The sequence below is a fragment of the Loxodonta africana genome, chromosome 6, assembly GCF_030014295.1.
Source record: "Loxodonta africana isolate mLoxAfr1 chromosome 6, mLoxAfr1.hap2, whole genome shotgun sequence".
NCBI lineage: Eukaryota > Metazoa > Chordata > Mammalia > Proboscidea > Elephantidae > Loxodonta > Loxodonta africana.
The window spans coordinates 105,471,430-105,494,015 of record NC_087347.1 but is presented as its reverse complement, the minus strand read 5'-3'; the positions used below and the strand labels follow the sequence as shown (position 1 = coordinate 105,494,015).

At 38.3% G+C, this 22,586-nt stretch overlaps 1 protein-coding gene across 12 annotated transcripts in view; it reads left to right on the top strand.

Annotated features, from left to right (window-relative positions):
• Positions 1-22,586, top strand: part of ARHGAP15 (Rho GTPase activating protein 15) — a 710,746-nt gene that overhangs the window by 26,201 nt on the left and 661,959 nt on the right. For all 12 annotated transcript variants that reach the window (XR_010322327.1, XR_010322332.1, XR_010322330.1 and 9 more), the window contains exon 2: positions 3,642-3,820. Coding sequence is in view for 6 of the 12 variants with exons in the window: in XM_023542980.2 (XP_023398748.1) it covers positions 3,656-3,820 (165 nt within the window). In the remaining 6 variants the exon portion in view is untranslated. The remainder of the gene's footprint in view (positions 1-3,641; positions 3,821-22,586) is intronic.

The following is a 22,586-nucleotide window of genomic DNA, read 5'->3' as shown; positions in this document are numbered from 1 at the left end:
ACTATGCCAGCAGGTTTCCCCTGTACAGATATATGCATACATATATGTCTATGTAACCAAACACACATTTTTTAGTTATTATTGTTGTGACAAAATTGTATACAAATTTCCACAAAATTGTTCACATTAGTTGGGTTTATCACAATTTGTCACTCTCTTTAATTGTGTCTCTACCTTTCTGTTTGTGCTCAAACACTCTTCAGTAAAGTTGTACTGTGCTCACTGCTTCCACATTGGCACCACATTTCCCATCACCAAAAGTAACAAGTCTGTAAGTTCTAAAGCATACTTTCTCTTCCTCCCCTCCTCCCTGGTAAACCACCACAATGAACATTGGTTTCTCTATATTTATCTGTTCTTGTCAACAAGGAAGATTTTGAAAATGCTTTCTGCAGCCTGCCCCAGAGAATACAGGGGTGGGGAAGCTGGATAAGAGGCTTTTAAAGTAATCTCATCTTTTGACAGTAACACATCAGTAGGCAAATTATGGGTTGATTGTGAAATCAATAAAAGAATGCATATTTTGATTTGACACTGAAATTTGTGCAAACTCTGAAAAAGCAAGATGCCCTATAAATGCCATATGGCTAGGCTATGTAAATAGTGTGACTTAATGTACTTGGTCAAAAGGTAGTAACTTCAGTCTGCATTACCTGCCCATCAGTACTACAAACAGCACCTACCTAAAAGTTTGAATCTAATGAATGGTATGGAAGATCAAAGCCTTGAATGCACTCACAGGAGTACCCAAATTTTCCTAGAAAAGATTTATGTGTTAGGTCATAGATTTCCCCCAAGTCCATTGGGCATCAATTCAGATCAAAGCATTTGCATGGTTGCTTATCTGCCTTAGTATCCTGTAATACTTTTTGAGCTCCCAGACTTTCTGCATATCAGAGCTGAAGAGTAACCTACACGTCACGGCAGTTCTCTTTACTGCCCCTGCCCCTCACTATCAATTCTTCCCAAGGATGAAAGTGAGTTGTAAAGATCTCAAAGTGACCATCAGAGACAATGCTGCCCCTAGAAGCCACCTTGGACTCTTTCAACTAAACCAGGCTATTAACCATGAATTTGAGACCTTCATTATGTCAAGACAATTCCTGGATTTTCATTTCTTCATTCGTCTCTGTTACATTCATGTAAATATACCTTGAGGAAACTCATGCCGTTAGCAGTAGATCTGCAACGTATCATGGGGATGGTGCAAGACTGGGCAGGCTTTCGTTCAGTTGTGCATATGGTTGCCATGAGTCAGGAGCCAACTTAATGACAGCTAACAACAACAACCATCATAGATGTCAAAGATTCATAGGTTGCCTTTGTTATTTTGAAACAGTTGATTTCTCTTGGGCTAAGAACAATTAATGGACTGAATAATAGGTAACAAATACATAGAATACAACAAAAACTTATTCATTATCCCATATTGGAACAGGGGTATATGGAGAAATAATCATTTGTATTATCTGCATACAATTATGTTTAATTTTTTTAAGTTATATAATAATCTAGAACTTTTTTTAGTTAGATACAAAGATAAAATCCCTTATGCCTACAGTGTTGATTAGATTCAACACATTTTAAAATCTTCTCATCAGAGTGGCTGTCACTATACTTCTATGGAATAAAGGGGATTTGAGACTCTCTTTTTATTAGTTCAAATTTTCATTTCCTACTTAACTAAAAGAGCTCTTGTATTCTCAATTAGACATAAATTTTTATAATGCATCTCTCATGTTGGCACACAAAAAGGAAAATTTAAGTAAAATAGATTGGTTAAAGAATTATTAAAATGATTTTCTTGGGACCAACTTTGTAAGATATAACTGAAGTCCAATAAAATGAAAATATTTAAAATGTACGATTATTTTTGCTCCATGTATACACCTGTGAAACCATCACCATGATCAAGATAATGAATATATCCATCACCTCCAAAAGTTGTCTTGTGCTCAATGCAATTCATTCTTCCCTTCACCTCATTCCTAGACATTTGTTGATCAGCTTTCTATCACTATAGGTTAGTTTGCATTTTCAATAATTTTATGTAAGTAAAATCATACAATATGTACATTTTATTTTCCTGGCTTCTTTCATTCATCATAATAAATTTGTCTGCATGTATCAATAGCCTGTTCTCCTTTTTTTATTGAGTAGCATTTAATCGTGTGGATAAACTAGTTTATCTATTTACTTGTTAATAGACATCTGGGTTTCCCCTTCTGGAATAAAATACCCACTCTTCACTTCTTTCTGCCCTGTGTCCTTAGGCAAATTAATTAGTCTCTCAGATCCTTGTTTTTCTCCTCTATAAAGAGTGGACTTAATGTCTATCTCATAGGGTTTTTATAAGAATTAAACCACTGGGCACATTACCTGTCACATTGTAAATACTCAATAACTATTAATTTCCTTTCTATTTGTTATTCAATTGCCTTATGGTATCAATTATGAAGTAACATTTTTCTACTTATTTAAATGCTTTCTTTTCTAATCATTTTAGTGTCTAATTTGATCATTATAATGACTCTAGTCTCATTGTCTGTCCAATAACATAGCTGTACCAATACAGTTGGCTCTATAAAATGTAATCCTTCTTAAAAAAAAAAAATGTAATCTTTCTTTATGCTTAGAATAGTTCCTTTAACTGACTGATCACAGTCTTATACAATTTTGTGTACACATGTCCAGTGCCAGCTATGGAATGTCTACATAGGTGAGACTTCTAGACTCAGTCTAAATGGTATCTGCTTCTAGAAGATTTGAAGCTGTGTTTGTATCACAAATACACTATTTTTAAAGAGTTGGGTAATGTGTTCATTTGAGGAGCTTGTGAGGAGGGGCCTTTGAAAAGTGTTATAGATTGGGGAGCCCTCCCAGTTCACGCACCAATGTCGCTACAGTTTAGTTCTGTTTTCTTTCTCCCAATTATTTTTTCCTCACCACTACTCCTTTAAGATTTTCCCACACTGAATTTCCCTGTCTAAATCAAACTCCTTGTATTAAAACAAACAAATAAACCAACTGTGTCGATTTTCTCTTTCTTCATACTCTTTATAAATATTATGCCCAACCAAGCTATCAAATCTGCTTCTGTTGTCAGAAGGCAGTGGACAAAAAAATTTTAATTTTCTCCCCTGCGAATATGCTGAGTGGAGGTAGGGGGTAGCACAGAGCATCCTGCTAAGGAGACTGAGACAACATGCCGGATAGATAACAAGATCTGTTTTGCTTTGATGCTGGTCTACTCACTTAAATTTGATCTTTAGGCATATAGATTTTTATTTACCAAAAAAAAAAAGGACACTGGTGGTAGTGTGTGTGGGGGTGGGGGGAGACAATAGATCAGTGGTACTATTAGGTTTCTTGATGGGATTAGGAACCACACAGACTGTGAGTGTTCTGCCCACTGCCCACCAACTTGTGAAGTCATCTGGCATGTATAGCACTGTCCATATACAGATGCCCTGATTAATAAAAACAGCTATAAAATAGTTATTTTGTTATTCATTGACTTCTATTTATTAATTTTTATTTCTTACTGGTTAGTAAACACATGTTTTCCACCAAGAGTTTTAGAGTTTTTTTCATGCATAAGTATATGTTTGGAATAACATAGTACTTTTATATTTTATCAGGATAACACTTTAATATGCAGAAATCTACAAATTCTGATAGCTCTGTGGAACCACTGAGTTCTACCTGCCAAGGCACAGGAGCAGTGCAAATGAGAGTCAAAAATGCCAACAGCCACCACGACAGACTGAGCCAAAGTAAATCCATGATCCTCACTGATACTGGGAAGCTCCCTGAACCCGTAAGTCAAATACCCTAAGTTCCCTATCATACAAAATTTTGAAGAAAAAAGCTAATTAGCCTTGTTTTATTTGTTTTCCTAATGTGCATGAGAAAACTCCTTTTGTAATGCATTTTATCTTGCCTACTTATAGTCATAATAATATCCCCAGTTGCCAGAGAAGAGTTGGGCTTAATGCAGAGTGATAAAATGGATTTGGAGCTAGACTGAAGAGTACCTTTGACTCATTTTAAGGGCCTCCACTACCATGCTTCAGTGTCATAAAAATAATGAGGTTATGCTAGCATGTGGTGTTTGTACTTCCAAATACAGTACATCACTTTGAAAAGCCAGAGGCTAAAATTAGCTAAGAATAAAGTGGGAAACAACATCCTTAAAAAAAAAAAAAAAAAGAGAGAGCAAGAAAGAAAAAGAAAAATCTCTTCTTTAAAATTTCCCAATAATATATGATTCTGGAAATTAAGATTTGATTTGGATAGGCTTCAACGATGGAAGTGGCGTGGCTATTTAAGGCTTGGAGAGGAAGCCATTTTGTCCCGATAATGTGTCATTAGGAAGATTTGAAATAAAATAGTTAGAGATGAACTCTATTGCCAATTGTGTCCCGGCCCCTGCAAGCATCCTGAGCCATGAAACACACTGATTGCAATGAGTCTCCTCTGGTTAATTTTCCTCCATAATGGTGGTAACTTGCAGCTGAGGCCATAGGATGTTACAAAATTATTTATGCAATGCTAGCCACTCTTCTGGACCCCGGATCTATTTTCTTTCTCACAGTGAGATCAAGGGCGAGAAATAGGTTAGCTGGGGACAGGCTGTGAGCCCCAGTCACTCTGCAGAAACATGTGAGCTATTAATTGAGTGTTCTGTTAATATCGTAGGGGCCTATGAAATATTCAGTTCCCTAACTGAGTTATTAAATGAGATAAACTTGCTGAGTAGCATGTTACCGCTTATATTTATTCCCGATTTTTTACTCGAATTTCAACCGCAAAATTAACCTGCAAGCCATCTCAGGAGCTGGAGAAATATATTATTTTAATCATTTTTTTCTTCAGGTGTCATAGACAAATCTAGCATTAGCAAGCCAGTGATTATATACTGAGAGTGAGAAATGCTTCCTTAGATAAGATAACTAATGAGAGATTCATTTTGTCTCACTTACTTTCTCATTTAAAAGTATTGTCTGCTGGGAGGCACAACACTGCCAGCCTGGCTTTCTTTTAAACCAGCTAAAATGTTCCTCAACTATGAACTTGAGAGAGCGGTTCAAGTAAATTATTGGGATCTCTCTAATGGATTATCAAGTCAGAACTGTACCTTTGAAAAAGTTTAAAAGTTAAGTATATTTAATGATGCCTAACATATTTTATTGGCTGTGTTTAACAAAAGGCACTATGCCGCAGTTGTTTTTGACAAGCATGAAAACATCACAGCATGAGACTGCAAAAGGAATTATGGAGAGAAATTACAAGTGATCCATCTCTCAATGAATTATCCACCTCAATAGCCCGCAGAACTCAGCTACCAATTAACACCTACTTTATTACATGTTGGGATGTACTTAATAACTTTCATGTGTTTATGCACTATTACCTTGACTGATGCCTCTTGTACAATTAGGCATAATTGGCATATCAATATGCAAAAGTTAAAAGGATTAACCCTCTTAAAACTAATGAGCATTTCTGTATCCAGCTGCTAAATGAGACAAAATTAGCATTTTTCACTTTTGGGCAGGATTTTATCATGCCGTTTCTCATTGTTGATATTACCTTGTTACATAACTTTAGTTTGAGGGGTTGTATCCTGGACTGTTAGAGAATAAGAGTTTTCCAAAGTTAAATTAGCTATAATTATCTTCGCTTTTGTTTCCCCATTCTTAGCCTGGGCAATATGTATTCCTCGATAAGGAACAAAAATAAAACTTACTTTTCGTGATGTGCGCTCAGTGCATAATTATATAAAAGGGGTATTTTAGTGAGGATATGTCATTCCACCGAGAAAACTTGGCTCAGAGATCCTGTATTGAAAGCTTGCCATGGCACTAGTTTTCTTTCTGTCTCAGTTCTTTTCATCTCTTTTTTCCATGCACAATTTTCTGACTAGATACTGACAGAATGTAAAGTATTTTGGCATATTTATTCAAACAAGCCTGTTAAAGTTTTCTGCTGAAGCTAAACTAAGAATATGAATTTTCAGAAGCTGGAGGGGGACGGGGCAAGGTCAAGGGGGGAGACTTTGAACTTAGGAAAAGGGGGAGGACACGTATATTAAGAAGGTGTGTGCATGTTCACGTGTAGCACGGTTCGTTGTAACAGAGACACATTTAATCTGTCTGGGAAAAATTAAGAGCACTTAGAGACCATATATATGCATATTACTCATGCTATTTAATATACAGTGTGTATAGTATTATTTGTTCACTGGCATAATGATTATGTGCCTATAATATGGACTTACTAGAGTATATAGTAACACAAGAACCTGATAATTATATTAACAGTGATTTAATTCATTACAAAATTCGTTCATTCATTACAAAAACGATAGCATGTTCTGGAGTCAAATCAACTCTAAATTTTGTCATTAACTTATAAATTCCATTCTTTTATTTTGCTCAACTAAAAATATTTTAACATGACTGTGAACTCGGAACACAATATAAAATTATCCTATCTGTATCACATCAGAGGAGTATTTTGAAATTCCAATATAAACATGTAGTTGTCCCTAAACTATAGACACACAAGAGAATTTACTCGTTAAAGATTGTGTTTATCTAAATGCCAAAGGGAGATTTTACAGTAAAGCAAGTATTGATACTCCAATAGTATTTTATTGATGGTGTGCACCATTTTCTTTAGACGCCAAATAATCATTTTTATTTGGTTAGTAAAACCAAAGCCTTTTCAAAATTCAAAGAGGCTACGGTACTACATGGGAAATATCATAGAGCTGGAAAGTTTAGACTTGGAGAGACGTGGTTAGCAAGAAAATTGCTCATTCATAGGAGAAATCTGGAGACCTTTGCTAGGGAAGAAACACTCCTTAGTCTCAGTGATTTTTTGTCTCATCCTGAACATCAGAGTGAGATCTCTTAAAGGTGGGCTGTGTATTTACCTGAATAGACGGCTTAGTGAGAATGAGTGGGGGGGCAAGTGAAGTGTGCTTTTTTAAAGGTTAAAAAGACTAATGTGCAACCCAGCACATAGCTAACACAAAAGTTTAATGTGGCTTTGATGTTATTTATAAGAGGGATGCTCTATCCTACTAGACAGTTTAGAATAGACATTAATGAAGAGTTTAAATAGCCCAAATCAGTAAACTGCAGACATAGGGGTTGAAAGTGGGAGCTGCCGCAGCATTAAATGCTATCTTAAGCAGCAACATGTGTGAATATTCACTGTTTCCATCTTATAAACCCTGTAGAAACGCATTTCTTCATTCATGACCATCAAGAACGGGGACGTATCTTTTTACTGGTGTTCAGATAAAGACTTAGATCGAGCCATTCCTGAACGTTAACATACAAGACTTCTTTTGCTTCCATTATCAGACGGTGTTGGTTCATTTTTCTTTTTAATGTGTTATCAGGAAAAAGGGGGAAACAATTCTCTTTTGTTTCTTACTTCTGTGATTATAGGATACTTGCCAAACTTGTGGCTAGCCAAAAAGGCAGACATAAAAAATTGCTACTAAAAATGTAAGCCTTCTGTTTAGCAGAGTTTTCGAGAAATATTGTGAGATTGTAGAGCTTGTCCATGTTTACTTCAAATCAAGCCTATAGTTGGGTTTGAGGCTTTGTTTGTATAAATGGTCCTGAAGTGGATCCTGATATTTAATTAAAATGACACTAAATCACATTGAATTGATAAGACTTGGCATCTCAAACAAAGGTAATTGCCCGTATTGGTTTTGTACAAAAATAGCGCTGCTTGGAAAATGTGCAGCCAACACAGACTGTCAACTCCATTTATAGATCGATATGTGAAAACCATTGATCAGGCAGGCATGTGTAACAGTAACACTTTGCATTTATTTGTTGTTTTTATACCACATTAAGGCTTACAGGATTATAGGCTTCCTAAATATTTTGACTTCCTCATAAATATATGATCTGTTGCATGTTAATTAAATGAGAGTCTGCAGCCATTTCTAAAATTGTTTTTAGTTTGATGATTTCTTTTTATTGCTGTGGACCGTATGATCTGAAAATGGATTAGTTTCCTTCTGCATAAAGATTATTAAAGCTTACTTTAATGTGTCCTATTTAGGGTAAGATGCGGTTGCCTTTTTGCTTTGAAAGGTAGACATACAGGCAATTATTTTCTCTGAGCGAGTGGCTGATCTTTTTTTATTAACTGGGCACCCTCAACGCTCAGGGTAGAATTATTTCCTGATATATTTTGCACACCCCGTAGATAACGGGTCTTCTTGATTTCTCCTGATGGGATTTATTTTCTTTCTTTTCTTTTTATCTAGTTCTGTAGTTCAGGCATCTGATCAAACATTATGCGGAAAATAAACTGATCATCTCAATTAAATTCTAGACACACACAAATATAATTTGAATTCTATTTTTCTGATTCAAGAACAAGCCTTATGAGCTGTTCTGACACACTGCGTTCTGCAGTTAAATCTTTCTTATCTCATCAATGTAAGGACAGCGTTTTGTTCCTAATCTTTATTGGACTATTGTGGATGACATTTGTAAGCCATTTTGGCTTATAAGGCAGAGCTGTAGGACAGTGGCGTGAGACTCTCTGTAGATCCAAGCCTCAGATATGACTATGCAATAATGTGTCTTCCACTGCAATTTTCTTCGCCACTGAGAGGTCAATTTTGTTGAGAAATCTTTTTTATATCCTCTCTATACATTAGGAGTGCTGCTTTCAACACAAGACGTGGCTTTGTGTACAATATTAAAATGATAATAAAAGAAACTAGATTTCAGACACTGCCGCCCTCCCCCCCCCAAAAAAAGGCATCATATGAAATCCAAGGGTTACTTAAGGTAACTAGCCTGATATAGTTTGCAATCATGCTGTACAGCAGACAAAAAGTTTATTACCTAGAATTTGGACTTTCACCCGATATGCCCCGGAGTAAAAGATGATTCAAAAAACCACCAGAGATTTCTTTTCCTTGTTCTTGCCATCCTGTGTCATCTCATGCTGTGAAAATCTTTAACTGTGTTTACCAAGCACAAATTGGACTTGCCAAAGGTTCAGAAAGTTTATGATGCTAGTGTCGAGTCTCTCTGCTTCAAAGAACCAGCCAGGGCTCTCAAATTCACGTCTGTGGCTGTACGTTTCCATTTTAACTTGAGCAGAGCTAAATTTGTTTATAATCTCCTACTGATTGAGCGTGGCGCTGAATGTACATGAGATACATTTTTTTTAAAGTTAGTCCTCTGATTACTAATTTGAATCCAAAACTCTAACCTTGTTAGCATCTGGACTTATTTCCATAATAACAACCCCTTCAGAACCTACAAAGTAATGAATAATTGACAACAAATGAAATGTTTTGATAGTTGTCGGCACAAAGCATGTTTAATGTTTTGTGTTGCTTCCTAGCTAATTATGTAGATGACACATTTGTCAGACCTTGACTGCCATTAGAAACGTGTTTCCAGAGGGGAGAAAAACAGGCTATTCATAGAGTAATTAACTAGAATGCTCAATGACCTGTGAGAGATTCAAATCGCTGCCAGTTCAGACATTGTTTTGTTACAAAAGCAGAGGGGTAATTAAAATTCCAAATTACAGTCCTATGATGGAGCATTTGTTTGTTGACAGTATACTCTTACTCTAGTTTGTTAATTCTTTTTTAAATTGCTTCTAATCCATTTTATAGCTTTAGGAGCTCCATCTTTGAATCTACTGACAACTAATATTATAGTAAATTGTTCTTCAAGCGAGTACTGCTAGTGCCTCACTGTTTCAAGGGAGCACAAGGTGGGTGGAATAACAGACCTCAGCTCCTTCCCTAAACAGACATATCAGGTGTTGTCAGTGGGAAGGCTGCAAACGTGGAACATCTTGTCACATGCTCTGCTCCCAATTCTGTACGAGGGGAAAATGTTCCAGCAGGAAATACGGAGATAAAAAGGAAAGCCACAATCAACAACTAAAAAGGGGGAAGAAGCCTAATCCTCCAACAAGAAATGACTGACGAAGGTGTTCTCTTACCAAGAAGGAGGAGAGTTAGATCCAGGATGATTTGAGGAGAGGTATTGAGAGTGTGGTGTTGAGTTTAATGCAGAAGATGCAACAGTCTATAGGAAACCACACACAGATGACACAAAAAATGGCAGGCTTCAGAGCAATACCTTCCATCTCAGGTGAATAACAAACCAGGCAATAATGGATATCACCATGAAAATCCTCCAGCAAATATTGGGAGAGTTTACAAACCTAGATAGCTAAAGTCGTCTACAGATATCAGCTCAAGTGAAATATTTACTTAGGTTGCTGAAAGTGAGAAGATAGTTTTATTAAAAAGATCTGACAGAAGTCACACGGCGTTTGATGCAGGCGAGCTGACAGTGGCATCCAGTGAGCGCTGATTATCCCGAAGTCACTGTCAGCTAGGATTGATTTTCACTTTCTCCATTTATGTAACGGTTCCTGTAATACAGCTGACCCCGAATCACGTTACCTTGTCATTTCTCTGCATGGATCAAGAAGAGATGAGCTGAAAATAGCTAGACACTGACCTTGAACTTGCCAGAAAAGTGAGAAGTGACAGTGGGGTTTTTCTGTAGTTCATGTTCAAAGACTAAGGCAAAGTGTTCCCCTGTTGAGTTCACTGCAGCAGCACAAGGGGGCAGAGCAGTACTAGAGATTACAGGTAAAATAGATTCTGCTCCAGCATGTACAGACTCTGAAATACCCAGTTAAAGCCAGACGTCTCATTTTCACATCTTAGTGTCGACATAAAGGAGAATTACTGATGGACCAAAATCTCAGGTCCCCTGATGTTCCTAATCACTAAATTATTTGCAGCATCTCCTATTCAATTCATACAATACTCTTCAGCCTTAAAATAACTTTGGACCCATCCCAAAGTGGTGTGTGGCCTTTTAGGTATAATTGTGTTAGAAGAAAAGGATATTCTTTTTATACTTATTAAGGATAAAAGCCCCAAGAAGGTAGAATCGGAGAGCATTATTTGAGGATATGGAGTCACAAGCAGGAAAGAGAAGAACTGGAAAGTGGTGTTTGCCACTCGATTTATGATCATTTTTTTATATCTTGTACAGAAACCCTGGTGGCATAGTGGTTAACAGCTGTGGCTGCTAACCAAAATGTCAGCAGTTGGAATCCGCCAGGTGCTCCTTGGAAACTCTATGGGGCAGTTCCACCCTGTCCTATAGGGTCTCTATGAGTCGGAATCAACTCAATGGCAATTTTTTTTTATACCTCTCACATTTTCATGTCTTCCTCGACTTCCAAAAATGTTCTTTAATGCATCATCCTTATAACCACGATTATTCTTAATCACAATAGGCTGAACGTTGTCCTTTGCTTGCTAGCACTTAGTTAAGCTAAACTCACTGTTGCACTGACGATCAATGTTTCTCATCATTGGCACTCCGTCCACACTCAAAGAACCTGCCAAGTGAAGCAGAGAACTGAAGCAGGTTGAGAAACAGAAGAACAACGACATTGACTCTATCCCCTACGTTGTAAGTGCCTTATGTGATGGCGCAGTAGCATCTTTGCATGCGGGAGGGCGCGATAGCATTTTTGCATCCCCCACAGTGCCCAGCCCAGTATCTGGCTCTTTTTTGCTTGCATATGGCGGATTCGTTCTCTCTCTGTCTCTCTTCCTTTCTCTCTCTCCCTCTCTCCACCCCCACCTCCTCTCTCTATATATAAAAGAACTTAATTTTATATTCCAAGGAAAAGGACTATATATAAAAAATATTTACAACCTGAATTATCAAGATTGCCCCAATACTTCTTTGGGTTCAGCTAAGGATAAATGGACAATGTTGATAAGAGAAATGAGTAGAATTTTAGTATGATTCAAGGATGGAATAAACAGGTAAACAGGAAACCATTCTATTGCCAAGAATGAGGCTGAAAAGATTCAGAACACCTGTGTCATCCCAGAAATCTAGGATAGCTTTGGGACATAGGCAGAAGAAAATGGCCTTGTGCTTTAAGCTTGAGGCCACTGACTTAGAGGTATTCGCGTTTGGGGAGGGGGGTGGCAGTGCTGGATTTAACATTACAAAAATTGTGTGTCTACACCTGATGTCTCCGAGGGCCATCCTGAGGAACGGCTGCGTTCCTTTACAGTTGTGCAGTCTACTCTGCATTCCTGCTCCTCGAAGTGTGAGGAACCCTCTAGCTTGCCCCCCCTTCCTAAAAAAAAAAAAATTCCTAGGCGGTAGAAAACCGATTCCTAAATGGCTGATTAGCCTCTGCTCCCCAGGTCAAGGCAGACATAAAGGTGTCAGCTGCTGAAACACTTCCCCGGAGTATTTGGGTTTTTATTTTTTGATTTTCCCCTTCCTTCAGTGTGTAAGTTTTAATAAGGGACTTCAGTCCCTGATGTGTTCAGATTCAGTTTATTGTTACCATCTGTTTAATTACCTTCTCAGGTTTGTGTTGGGAAGCATGAAAGTATTTTATCCAGCCTTTGAATCCCTGTGTTCCTAAAGAGATGTGGGTGAAGTACGCGTCAGATTTCAAAGAGCATATTAAAAACTGATAAGCAGCTCCACCTTCAAACGATAACTTATAAGGACAAGGCATTATTTTTCGCATTAACGTGTGTTGCAAGTAATTAACATATATAGGGCCATGAGGCTTTCCCAGAAATACTGCCATCTTCTTTGTGTATAACCTTGCAAGGGCCTCCTTTGAGGTGATGGATTTTAAAAGTCCCAATCACTTCCATCGCAGTGGCAATAAGGTTACTGGGGGAGAGTTACAGGATTTGAGTTGTCACAGGATATAGATATTAAGTGTTAAGCAGGTTTAAGAATGTACTAAGGAAAAAATAAAAACAGAACCTTTGAGGGAAGTTGAAATATTCCAAAAGGGTTTCAGAGTTACCTTATTCTCTTTCTTCTTTTTCCTCCCCTCCTCCTCTTCCTCTTCCTTCCTTCTTCTTATTACAATGCATCCCCCACTTTTTTAAAAGAAGTCCCAGCATGTTTCTAGTAGCCACCCTAAAAAAAAAAAAAAAACCACCCTAGTCAACACTATATCTAGTACATATTTCCATGTGCGAGTACCTTTGATTACAAAAGTATACTTGCTGTCACAGACATCTCATTAGTTTATTGTCCAAATTATTTTATACATCAGTATGTGGGTAATAAATAAAAATAAAATGAAACAAAACCAAATTCGAGAGTTTAGGTATCAAAGTCTTTCAGAGGTCTGACAGGGAACTCTGAAAATGAAAAGAAAATAAATCAGATATTCTTACTTTCTAAATCAAACAAAGAAGGTAACTGACTGCTAATGTTTTATTTTTACTACCCCTGAGGAGGTTATTTCAATTAATGAAAATGTTTGCTGGGGTGTCAGGATGCTACTAAATTAGGAATGTGTTTGAAAGTGTTTAAGAATAGTAGTCTTGCTTTTTTCTGCCTGTGCCCTTCCACAATAAGATAAACATAAATGGCTAAAATGCCATTTTTTTTATCCCTTCATGAAGAAACCAGTGCTGTTCTTTCCTTACGCTTTTGCATTATTTCTGAGAAGGAAGAGGAACAGTGACGACACTCAACTTGCCTTGACTACTTTTGGGCACCTGACCTGCTTTCTTTCCCACAGGGTAAAAGGAAGCTGCAGTCCTCACATTTCCAATGCGAAGGGACATGTGTCTCCTTGCATTGAATTGTCTTGGATCATATCATGTAGCGCAAAGTGACCCAACAGAGGAAGACAGGAAAACAAAGTGACAGTTTCGTTTGCTCTAATACAAACTCCAACATGAAAACATAGAGGCACATCTTAGCGGCTTGCTGTCAGATCACGAGAATGTATCCAAGGCATATTTAAAAATCAGCAGTGCAATGTTAATGAACAAATAAGCTTACTTCAGGTTAGGCAAGCTGAGTATAACTACCACTGTTTTTAAAATCTATGAGAAAATGAATCTGGCTGATACTTGATAATATATCACACACTGTGGTCCTACCTATTGATCATAGCCTGACAATGGGTAACCTTTCACGGCAACTTCCTCTTTTACCATGAATTATTGACAGAGCTAATGCCAACAGCACAAGATGAAATAGACAGGAAACAAGTTTACATTCCTGGGTGGGTTATCCTTAATCTCCATGCTTTTAATATCATAGCAGAAGGAAAACAATAAACAAGCAACCAAAAAGAAAAGAAATAGCTTCTTTCTTGTCTTGAAAATACTGAGTGAGCGTTTGCTTTCAGGTTATTAACGTGACATTGTTATAATTCTCATCTATGACTCTATGTGGGATCTAATTCCTGATATTAAAGGGAACATTATTATTCTTTCACTCTAGTGTCTTCTAGGCCTGTTATCTTATAGATCCTAGGAACTGTTACTTTAACAGTGTGTCTTGAGGTCCCCTTTATTAATATCCCCCTCCTCGCTGAGTGGTCACCATCTCAACCCTACCACTGTGTGTGTCCCTGCAAGTATCTCCAAAGTAGAAAATGGTCTAATTTACAAACCTACCAAAACAGTCCCTATCATTAGTGTCGTTCTTGTCTATTTAAGGGGAACAGACCAACATTGCCCTTAAAACACTTTGCTGGCCCACAGTATAATGCATGCCCTCACTAAAACAAAGGGGATAACACCAACCATAAAGGAAAGATCAGAGACATAGGCTCAGGTCAGTATGAGTTGCCTTGAGGCTTACTTTTTTCATTCAGTTAAAAACAAGAGAAAAGACAGAAAGGAAGAAGAAATTACTCCATCCATTCAGTTAAAAACAAGGGAAAAGAAAGACAGACAGAAAGAAATAAAGAAAAAGGTAAAAAAAATTAACAGTAATTTACTCATTACATTAACCTGTTGTTGGGTGCCATTGAGTTGATTCCAACTCATAGCGACCCTATAGGACAGAGTAGAACTGCCCCACAGGGTTTCCAAGGAAGTGCTGGTGGATTCAAACTGTCGACCTTTTGGTTAGCAGCTGAGTTCTTAACCACTGTGCCACCAGGACTCCATCATAGATCTACCAGGGCCAAAATACGGTAACAGCCAGGTATTGAAATTAACTAGTCAGCTAACAATTTTAAAGATTTGGCTCTGCCTAAGGCAAGATATTTCTTACATCTTTTTGATTACTTGATCACGCACAAAATAGGCTCTATTGAGACCTTACCATTTCTGTTTTTCTCATGTGTGGATAACTGGACAGCAGACTTCCTATGAGAATGGGTAAGGAAACCCAGATCAGATTCAAGGTGCATTAAAAAGAACAGTTTTGCACTATTACACCAGGGTTCTGAGCGTTCCTCCAGGCACACTGCCCTTTCTACCTCTGAATCCCCCATCTCCTGCCTGACTGGTTAACTAAAATCAGTCTTGGAAGATTAATACTTTCCAAGACCACCAAGGTGTACCTAGGACTGATATTCTTCCTTTGACCTATAGTCTAGGGTCTGTATATAGAGATTTTCCCCATTAAGGTCAATATTGACTCCAGGTACACTATCTGCATGCTGTAGTGAGGCTAGGCTAATGGGTTCTACAGTAGGAGTTACAAACGGCTAGGCTACTGACCTAAATTGGTCCACTGATGTTTTTCATTTCGTAGGCATGATATTTTTAAAATTTGGAATCTGAAAGCCTTTCATTAGAATTGCTTCATCAATGTATCTTACCTGCTTGGTCATGAAGGCATTTGAGTTTGTAATCTCTTAAAGTTCTTTCACTGACTAACTGTTCAGAAGTCATAATGCAGCAAGTCAGAAGAGGACAATCGTTAGTTATAAATTCAGAAATGTTGTTCCTACCACATTTTACTGATAGTGTCAAAACAGATTTTATTATGCAGCTAAATATGAATTTTCTTATTCAGATTTTCTCATTTAGGTTTAATTTCAAGTTTAGGCTCTTGTATTATTATAAATTAACAAACGTTTGCTGCCTTTTAAACAACACTAAAAAAAAATTGTGATTGCCTATGGAAATGGCATCTCCTGTCACAAAGTTATAAATATTACTGTTTATTCTGGGGTATCCATGATGTAACTTTTGTGGGGTTTTGAAATATTTCGGAAACTTGATGAGAAGTTACTTTGTGTTTAAGTAAAGCAGTATGCTTCTAAATCTTATGAAGAAGAATCAGAAGGGCCTTGAAAAAGAGAAGCCACGCTTTCTATCAGTTCCCAGCATTGCACAGAACTTACATCAGCTTAGACTTAACTAGCCATCTAATTACTTATTGTGTACTTGATATTCCAACTAATTTGACTCAATTGGAAGACTTTTAAACTTTGTTGGAATTTACATTTCCTCTTCCATTGACATGCAACGTCCCGTAAGAAATGAAACACACACACACAACCACAAAACCTCCTCCTCTCAGCTCCTCATAATTTCTTTTCTGGAACATCTTTACCAAATCAGAAGCTGTATTTCTTTATGGAGAGAAGACAGATGCACATGAAGAAAAACCTACTTAGAAACAAAGATTGAAGGAATCTCAGAGATCACTGGACTTGCAACTTGCATGTTGAAATATGACCTAAAGAGGTGCTTTATTTGGCCTAGACAGTGTTTGTTCCTTCTTCCTTTTGAATTGGGCTGACATCATGATCTTCCACATAAAAATTTATACTTGTGACTTCTCTCAAAAAATCAGAAAATCTGGCAACGCTGGGTTGGCTACTCCAAAGAACAGGCAGTAATCAGCTGAAGTAAAGTTGCTGTTGCCCTATCCAAATGGGAAAGTGCCCCCTACTTCTCAACAGTCCCAAGCAGGCCCACTTCAGTGGTTTGCGTTACTTATCTGTCATTTGAGTAGGCAAAGCTTGCTCTAGGGGCGTAACCTAATCTTCTTTACATGCAACTGAGGATCATAAAAAGCTAAATTATTCAGGGAACTGCAAAACTCATGTCTCCTTTTAGAATGATGTCTTCCATTTTTCCATGCCCTCTCTCCTAGGTGGGAATAAGATTTTTATATAGAAAGAAATAGCCCTTTCATATATTTAGGAAGTTATTTCCGTAAATGATGCTTTAGAGAACTTTATCCATTGTCGATTCCCAGAGACACTAATTAGCACCCCTGTGGCACATAAATCTCCAACGACGAATCAAAGAGTCAGTCATGGAGAGATGCAGCAAGCGTCTGTCCCTGATGTGGCCCCTCCAGGTTCAATCAGAATAGTCAGTGGTCAGTGTCACAGAGAGGTTATAACGCCCTTGTTTGCTAGTTATGATTATGGTGGAAGTTCATTATTTTCACCAGCAAAATTTTACTCTAGCAAGGATTAGAATTATTTTTAGGCAGTATAAAAAAAATCAGTTGCCATGATTCCAACTCATGCCAACCTCATGTGTGTCAAGGGAGAGCTATGCTCCACAGGGTTTCAGTGTCTGATTTTCTGGAATTAGATGGCCAAGCCTTTCTTTTCAGGCATCTCTGGGTAGACTTGAACCTCCAAGCTTTTGGTTAACATCTAAGCACTTAACCATGTGCGCCACCCAGGGTCACCCAGACAGTATAAAGCTAGGTATAAATTATGCCCTCAAGTAAGCCTACATAATGGTTACCTTCACAGTGCTTGCTACTACATGGGAGCAAAGAGGAGCTTAGTTATTATGAGCATGAACTCAGTGTTGTATAGACCTGGAAGCAAGTCCTAGCTCTCCCTCTTACTCACTATGTTACTTGGGCAAGTTCCTTAGTGCCTTTGGACCTTCCTATCCACACTTAAAAATGAATATAAAATTATCAGTTACCTAAAGAGCTGTTATGAAGAGAAAAGGAGATAATATAGGTAAACTGCTAAGTATGACACCTGTGTATAGAGGAAATATTCAACAAATTATAGAAAATTCCTATTATAGTTATAGCTTACCCATTTGCATAAAGTCCTTTGGCAAGCCTGGCTCTGTACCCTTAGGCTGGCCTATGTGCCAGACTAAGATAGAACAGGAAGAAAGGCCTTGCAATCCATTTCCCAAAATTAGCAAATGAAAACATTATGGATCACAAGAGTATTGTTCAATATGGTGCTGGAATATGAGCCTCCTAGGTTGGAAGGCATTACATAATAGCTACAACCATGGACTCAAACATGCTGATGATCAGTGGGGATGGTTCAGGACCAGGCAACATTTTGTTCTGTCATACATAAGTTCATCATGAGTTGGAGCCTACTTGACGGTTACTAACAACAACTAACAAGCATACTCTTCTGACATCTGACCATCACTTTTGTACAAATGGGCTCCCAACACCCATCTGTGTTCTAAACCACACTGACTAAACTACCTTGAACTCTATTTCCCAGCCTATTCTTCATTTCAGCTTCTGATTCTTAGACAAATCTTCTTTGATGTTTGATATTGTTCCCACAATAATGCCCACTAGTCTCCATCCTCAGCTACAACTCACAATTACTTCTTCTATTATAATAATAATGGAAACCCTGGTGGCGTAGTGGTTAAGAGCCACAGCTGTTAACCAAAAGGTCGGCAGTTCAAATCCACCAGGTGCTGCTTGGAAACTATGGGGCAGTTCTACTCTGTCCTATAGTGTCTCTATGAGTCAGAATTGACCTGACAGCAATGGTTTTTTTGGCTTGGTATTATAATACAAGTATTTATCATCAGGGAGCATCGACTGTATGCTTGGCACTGTGCTGAATGCCATAACATGGACAATTTTATTAAATCCTCATACCAAATAAAGGATGGAACTGAGATGTGAACCCAAGGATATTTGATACCAAAGCTGAAGTTTTGGCCTTTCTGAGCCATACTCTGTATCAGAGACCCTAAACACTGATACCCTACCCTGTTGCAGGCCTTTGTAATAATATTCCTGCTATATTCAATCTGGCCTGGAAAAGAAGTGAGAATCAGATGTATATTCTTTTTTATGCCTATTAAAATTCTATTCTGCTTTAAAAGACCAGTTAAAAATCTCCCGCCTAGTTTTCTGACAGGCCTTTTCCTTGTCTGAATTTCTATAGCAACTATCATTTGATCAATTCTGTGATTATTAATTACGCACAGATTTAGTGTCTTTCCCTCTGTTTTCTTTTGAGAATGTATTAACCTTCATTATTTTTTTAATTTTTATTGTGCTTTAAGTGAAAGTTTACAAATCAAGTTAGTCTCCCACAAAAACTTGTGTATACCTTGCTACATATCCCCAATTGCTCTGCCCCTAATGAGACAGCCTGCTCCCTCCACTCTCTCTTTTCGTGTCCATTTCGCCAGCTTCTAGCCCCCTCTACCCTTTCATCGCCCCTTCAGGCAGGAGATGCCAGCATAGTTTCAAGTTAACCTTCATTATTGTTGTTGAACTTTATATGTGTCCATATTATAGACCAAAAAAAAAAAAAAAAGCTCATTGCCATTAAGGCGAATCCAACTCACAGCGACCCCTGTAAGACAGAGTAGAACTGCCCCATAGGGTTTCCAAGGAGCGGCTGGTGGATTTGAACCACCAGCCTTTTGGTTAGCCATTGAGCTCTTAACCACTGTGCAACCAGGGCTCATGTTATGTATTCCCTACTAAAGACATCAGCTACTAACCAAAAGGTTGGCAATTAGAATCCACTAGCTTCTCTTTGGAAACCCTATAGGACAGTTATACTCTATCCTACAGGGTTGATATGAGTCAGAATTGACTCGATGGCCAAGGGTTTGGTTTTGTTTTTATTAAAGTGAAAACTCCTTAAAGTCAGACTTCACATCCTATCCTCATCAGAACCTTGTTGAAAATAGACTTTTTTTTTTTTTAAAGTACTTTTAAAAGTTTAAAATACTGTATGGCTAGTAATCCCTAGTAACATCTCCTCTGATTTATGAACAAAACACCTTGAAGATACAGGAAGGGCAAAAGGACTCACAAGAGCAACAAAGCTTAGAATCTAGGAATATCTCATAACCATAAGGGTAGAGAAGCTAGAATGTGGGGGAAATCAATGATCCATTTATGCTTCACCTCATGGAACAGTGAAGTCACTCATGACTGCATCTTTTGAGGTAAAATGAGCAGCTCAATTCATGTACTGCCTGCTTTGCGATTGAAAGATTACAACGTGTGAGCCAACCAAAGAATCAGGCAAGCATCCCTCCACTGCACAGGTGCTGTTTTCTGAAACGGCCTGTATACTGTTACTCTACATCCTTTCTCCATCTTTTTACATTCACTTGGAGACTGAAACTCCCCAAAAACGACATGGCAGGGAGAGAAGGGAACTGGCAATGGAATAAGGCATCCTGGGAGTTACTGTACCCACAAATATATTGCTAAAGATGGAGCTGGAGTTACAGTGAGCACCAGTAGGGGGGCAGGATGGGAATTTAATTTTTTATATATACCTAATTAGTTCATTACATCAGAGAACAAAGCAGGGAAAGCAGGAGATGAGCCCACCTGTACCTAACAAAACTATGCTAGGTAATGTCTTGTTGACTAAAAATTTGATGAGAAAGGGTACAGCTTTCAAGTTGTACCTACTTCCAAAAAGATAATCCAACCACCCATCTGGAATGAATTCAGCCCAGAAACAGTCACGTGGCCTGTCGTAACCATTACATATTGCACTTGGCCCAGTGTAACAGAAGAGTGGACATAGTGGCTTAAATAAGTAATTGGGTCTGTTTTTCTTGTTTAACAATAACCCAGAGGAAGGCATTCCCCAGCAGTTGCAGTACTTGACTAAACAAATTACCAGAGACACAAGCTTCTCTCTTTCCACTCATCATCTTTAGAATATGGTTTATTTCCTGTTGCTTATCTTTTTGTGACCAGCAGATGGCTGCTTTACCTTCATCATTTCAGCTCCATTGCAAGCTGGAAAGATGACAAGCAAAGGGCAAGAGGCACATGCAAACTGAAACTCCCCTCTTCCAAATAGCTTTCCTGGAAGGCACCTTCGGTGATGCCTACTTACATGTCATTGTTGAAAATTGTATCATGTATTCAGATTTACCTTCAAAGAAGAATTGGAAATGTAATTTTTAATCAAGATATTTCACTGCTACAAACAAAATAATATTGGATAGAGATCAGATTTAAATGACAGTGAATTGGAAGTGAGGTAGTGGTGGGGGGAGCATTCTTTAGATCATACAGGTCGTCTGTAAGGAGTCTAGATCTTATTACTCAATGTGCAATGGGCTGTCACTGAAGGGTTTTAAGCAGATAAACCTCTCTTCTGGATGAATAATAGGTTAGGAGAGGAACAGAGAAAAAGGTGACACTATTAAGGCGTAGTGGTTAAGTGCTTACGGCTGCTAACCAAAGGGTCAGCAGTTCAAATCCGCCAGGCGCTTCTTGGAAACTCTATGGGGCAGTTCTACTCTGTCCTGTAGGGTCGTTATAAGTCAGAATCTACTCGACAGCACTGGGTTTGTTTTGTTTTGTTTTTTTGTTATTAAGGGTCTAGGAGCTGTGGTGACACAGTGGTTAAAGTGCTCGGCTGTTAGAAAAAGGTTGGCAGTTCAAACCCACAAGCTGCTCCATGGGAGAAAGATGTGGCAGTCTGCTTCCATAAAGATTACAGCCTTGAAAGCCCTATGGAGCTGTTCTACCCTGACCTATAGGGTGGCTATGAGTTGGAATCCACTCGATGGCAATGGGTAGTAAGGGTCTAGGAGGCACTGGGTAGTGCAAACAGTTAAGTGCTGGATTAGTAACTGAAAGGTTGGTGGTTCAAACCCTCCCAGAGATGCATGGGAAGACAGGCCTGTCAATCTGCTTCCAAAAGGTCACAGCCTTGAAAATCCTATGAAGCAGTTCTACCCCGCACACATGGGGTTGCCATGAGTCAGAATCAACTCAATTGACAACTAGTTTGGCTCTTGGTTATTAAGAGTCTCTTCTATTCTCTACCCAACGAATCATGATAATTTGTGCTAGATTGGTTGAGTGGAGACACATGGAAGAAAATAAATTCAATACATATTTTTACATAGAACTGGAAAGAGTTGCTGATGCATTGAACACAGGTGTAAGAGAAGTGCAAAGGTTCCCAGGTTTCTGGATGGAGGAACTGGGTCAATGGTAATGCCAGTCACTGCGATGGGAAAGATGGAGAGAGACACAGATCTGGCAGGATGAGATGCCATGTGGTCAGATTTAAGTGTGCAAAGTTTGAGATTCCCCACATCAAAGTGACATAGAGGGAAAATGCTAAGGGGACAATCAATTATGTAAATTTGAAGGTTAGGGAATAGATATATCCTGGAGATATATTTTTGATATGAACAACCAATATATAGCTCTCAATGTCAAGGGAATGGCCAAGATCCCATTGGGAAAAAGTGTAGACATAAAAGAGAGTTCAAACCTGCAGAGAAGTCAGTGGAGTAAGCTAGAGAGGTGAAAATGAACCAGGAGATGTCAGTTGACATCATAAATTTCATTAAAGAACAGATGTCTGAGAATATTCAAATACACTTCACTTAGGTACCTCAATTTCTGGGAAGGCAAAATAGTCCACAAGAATTAGAAATGAAGTAAAACTACTCACCCACTGCTGTCGAGTCGATTCTAACTTACAGCGACCCTATAGGACAGAGTAGAACTGCCCCGTAGAGTTTCCAA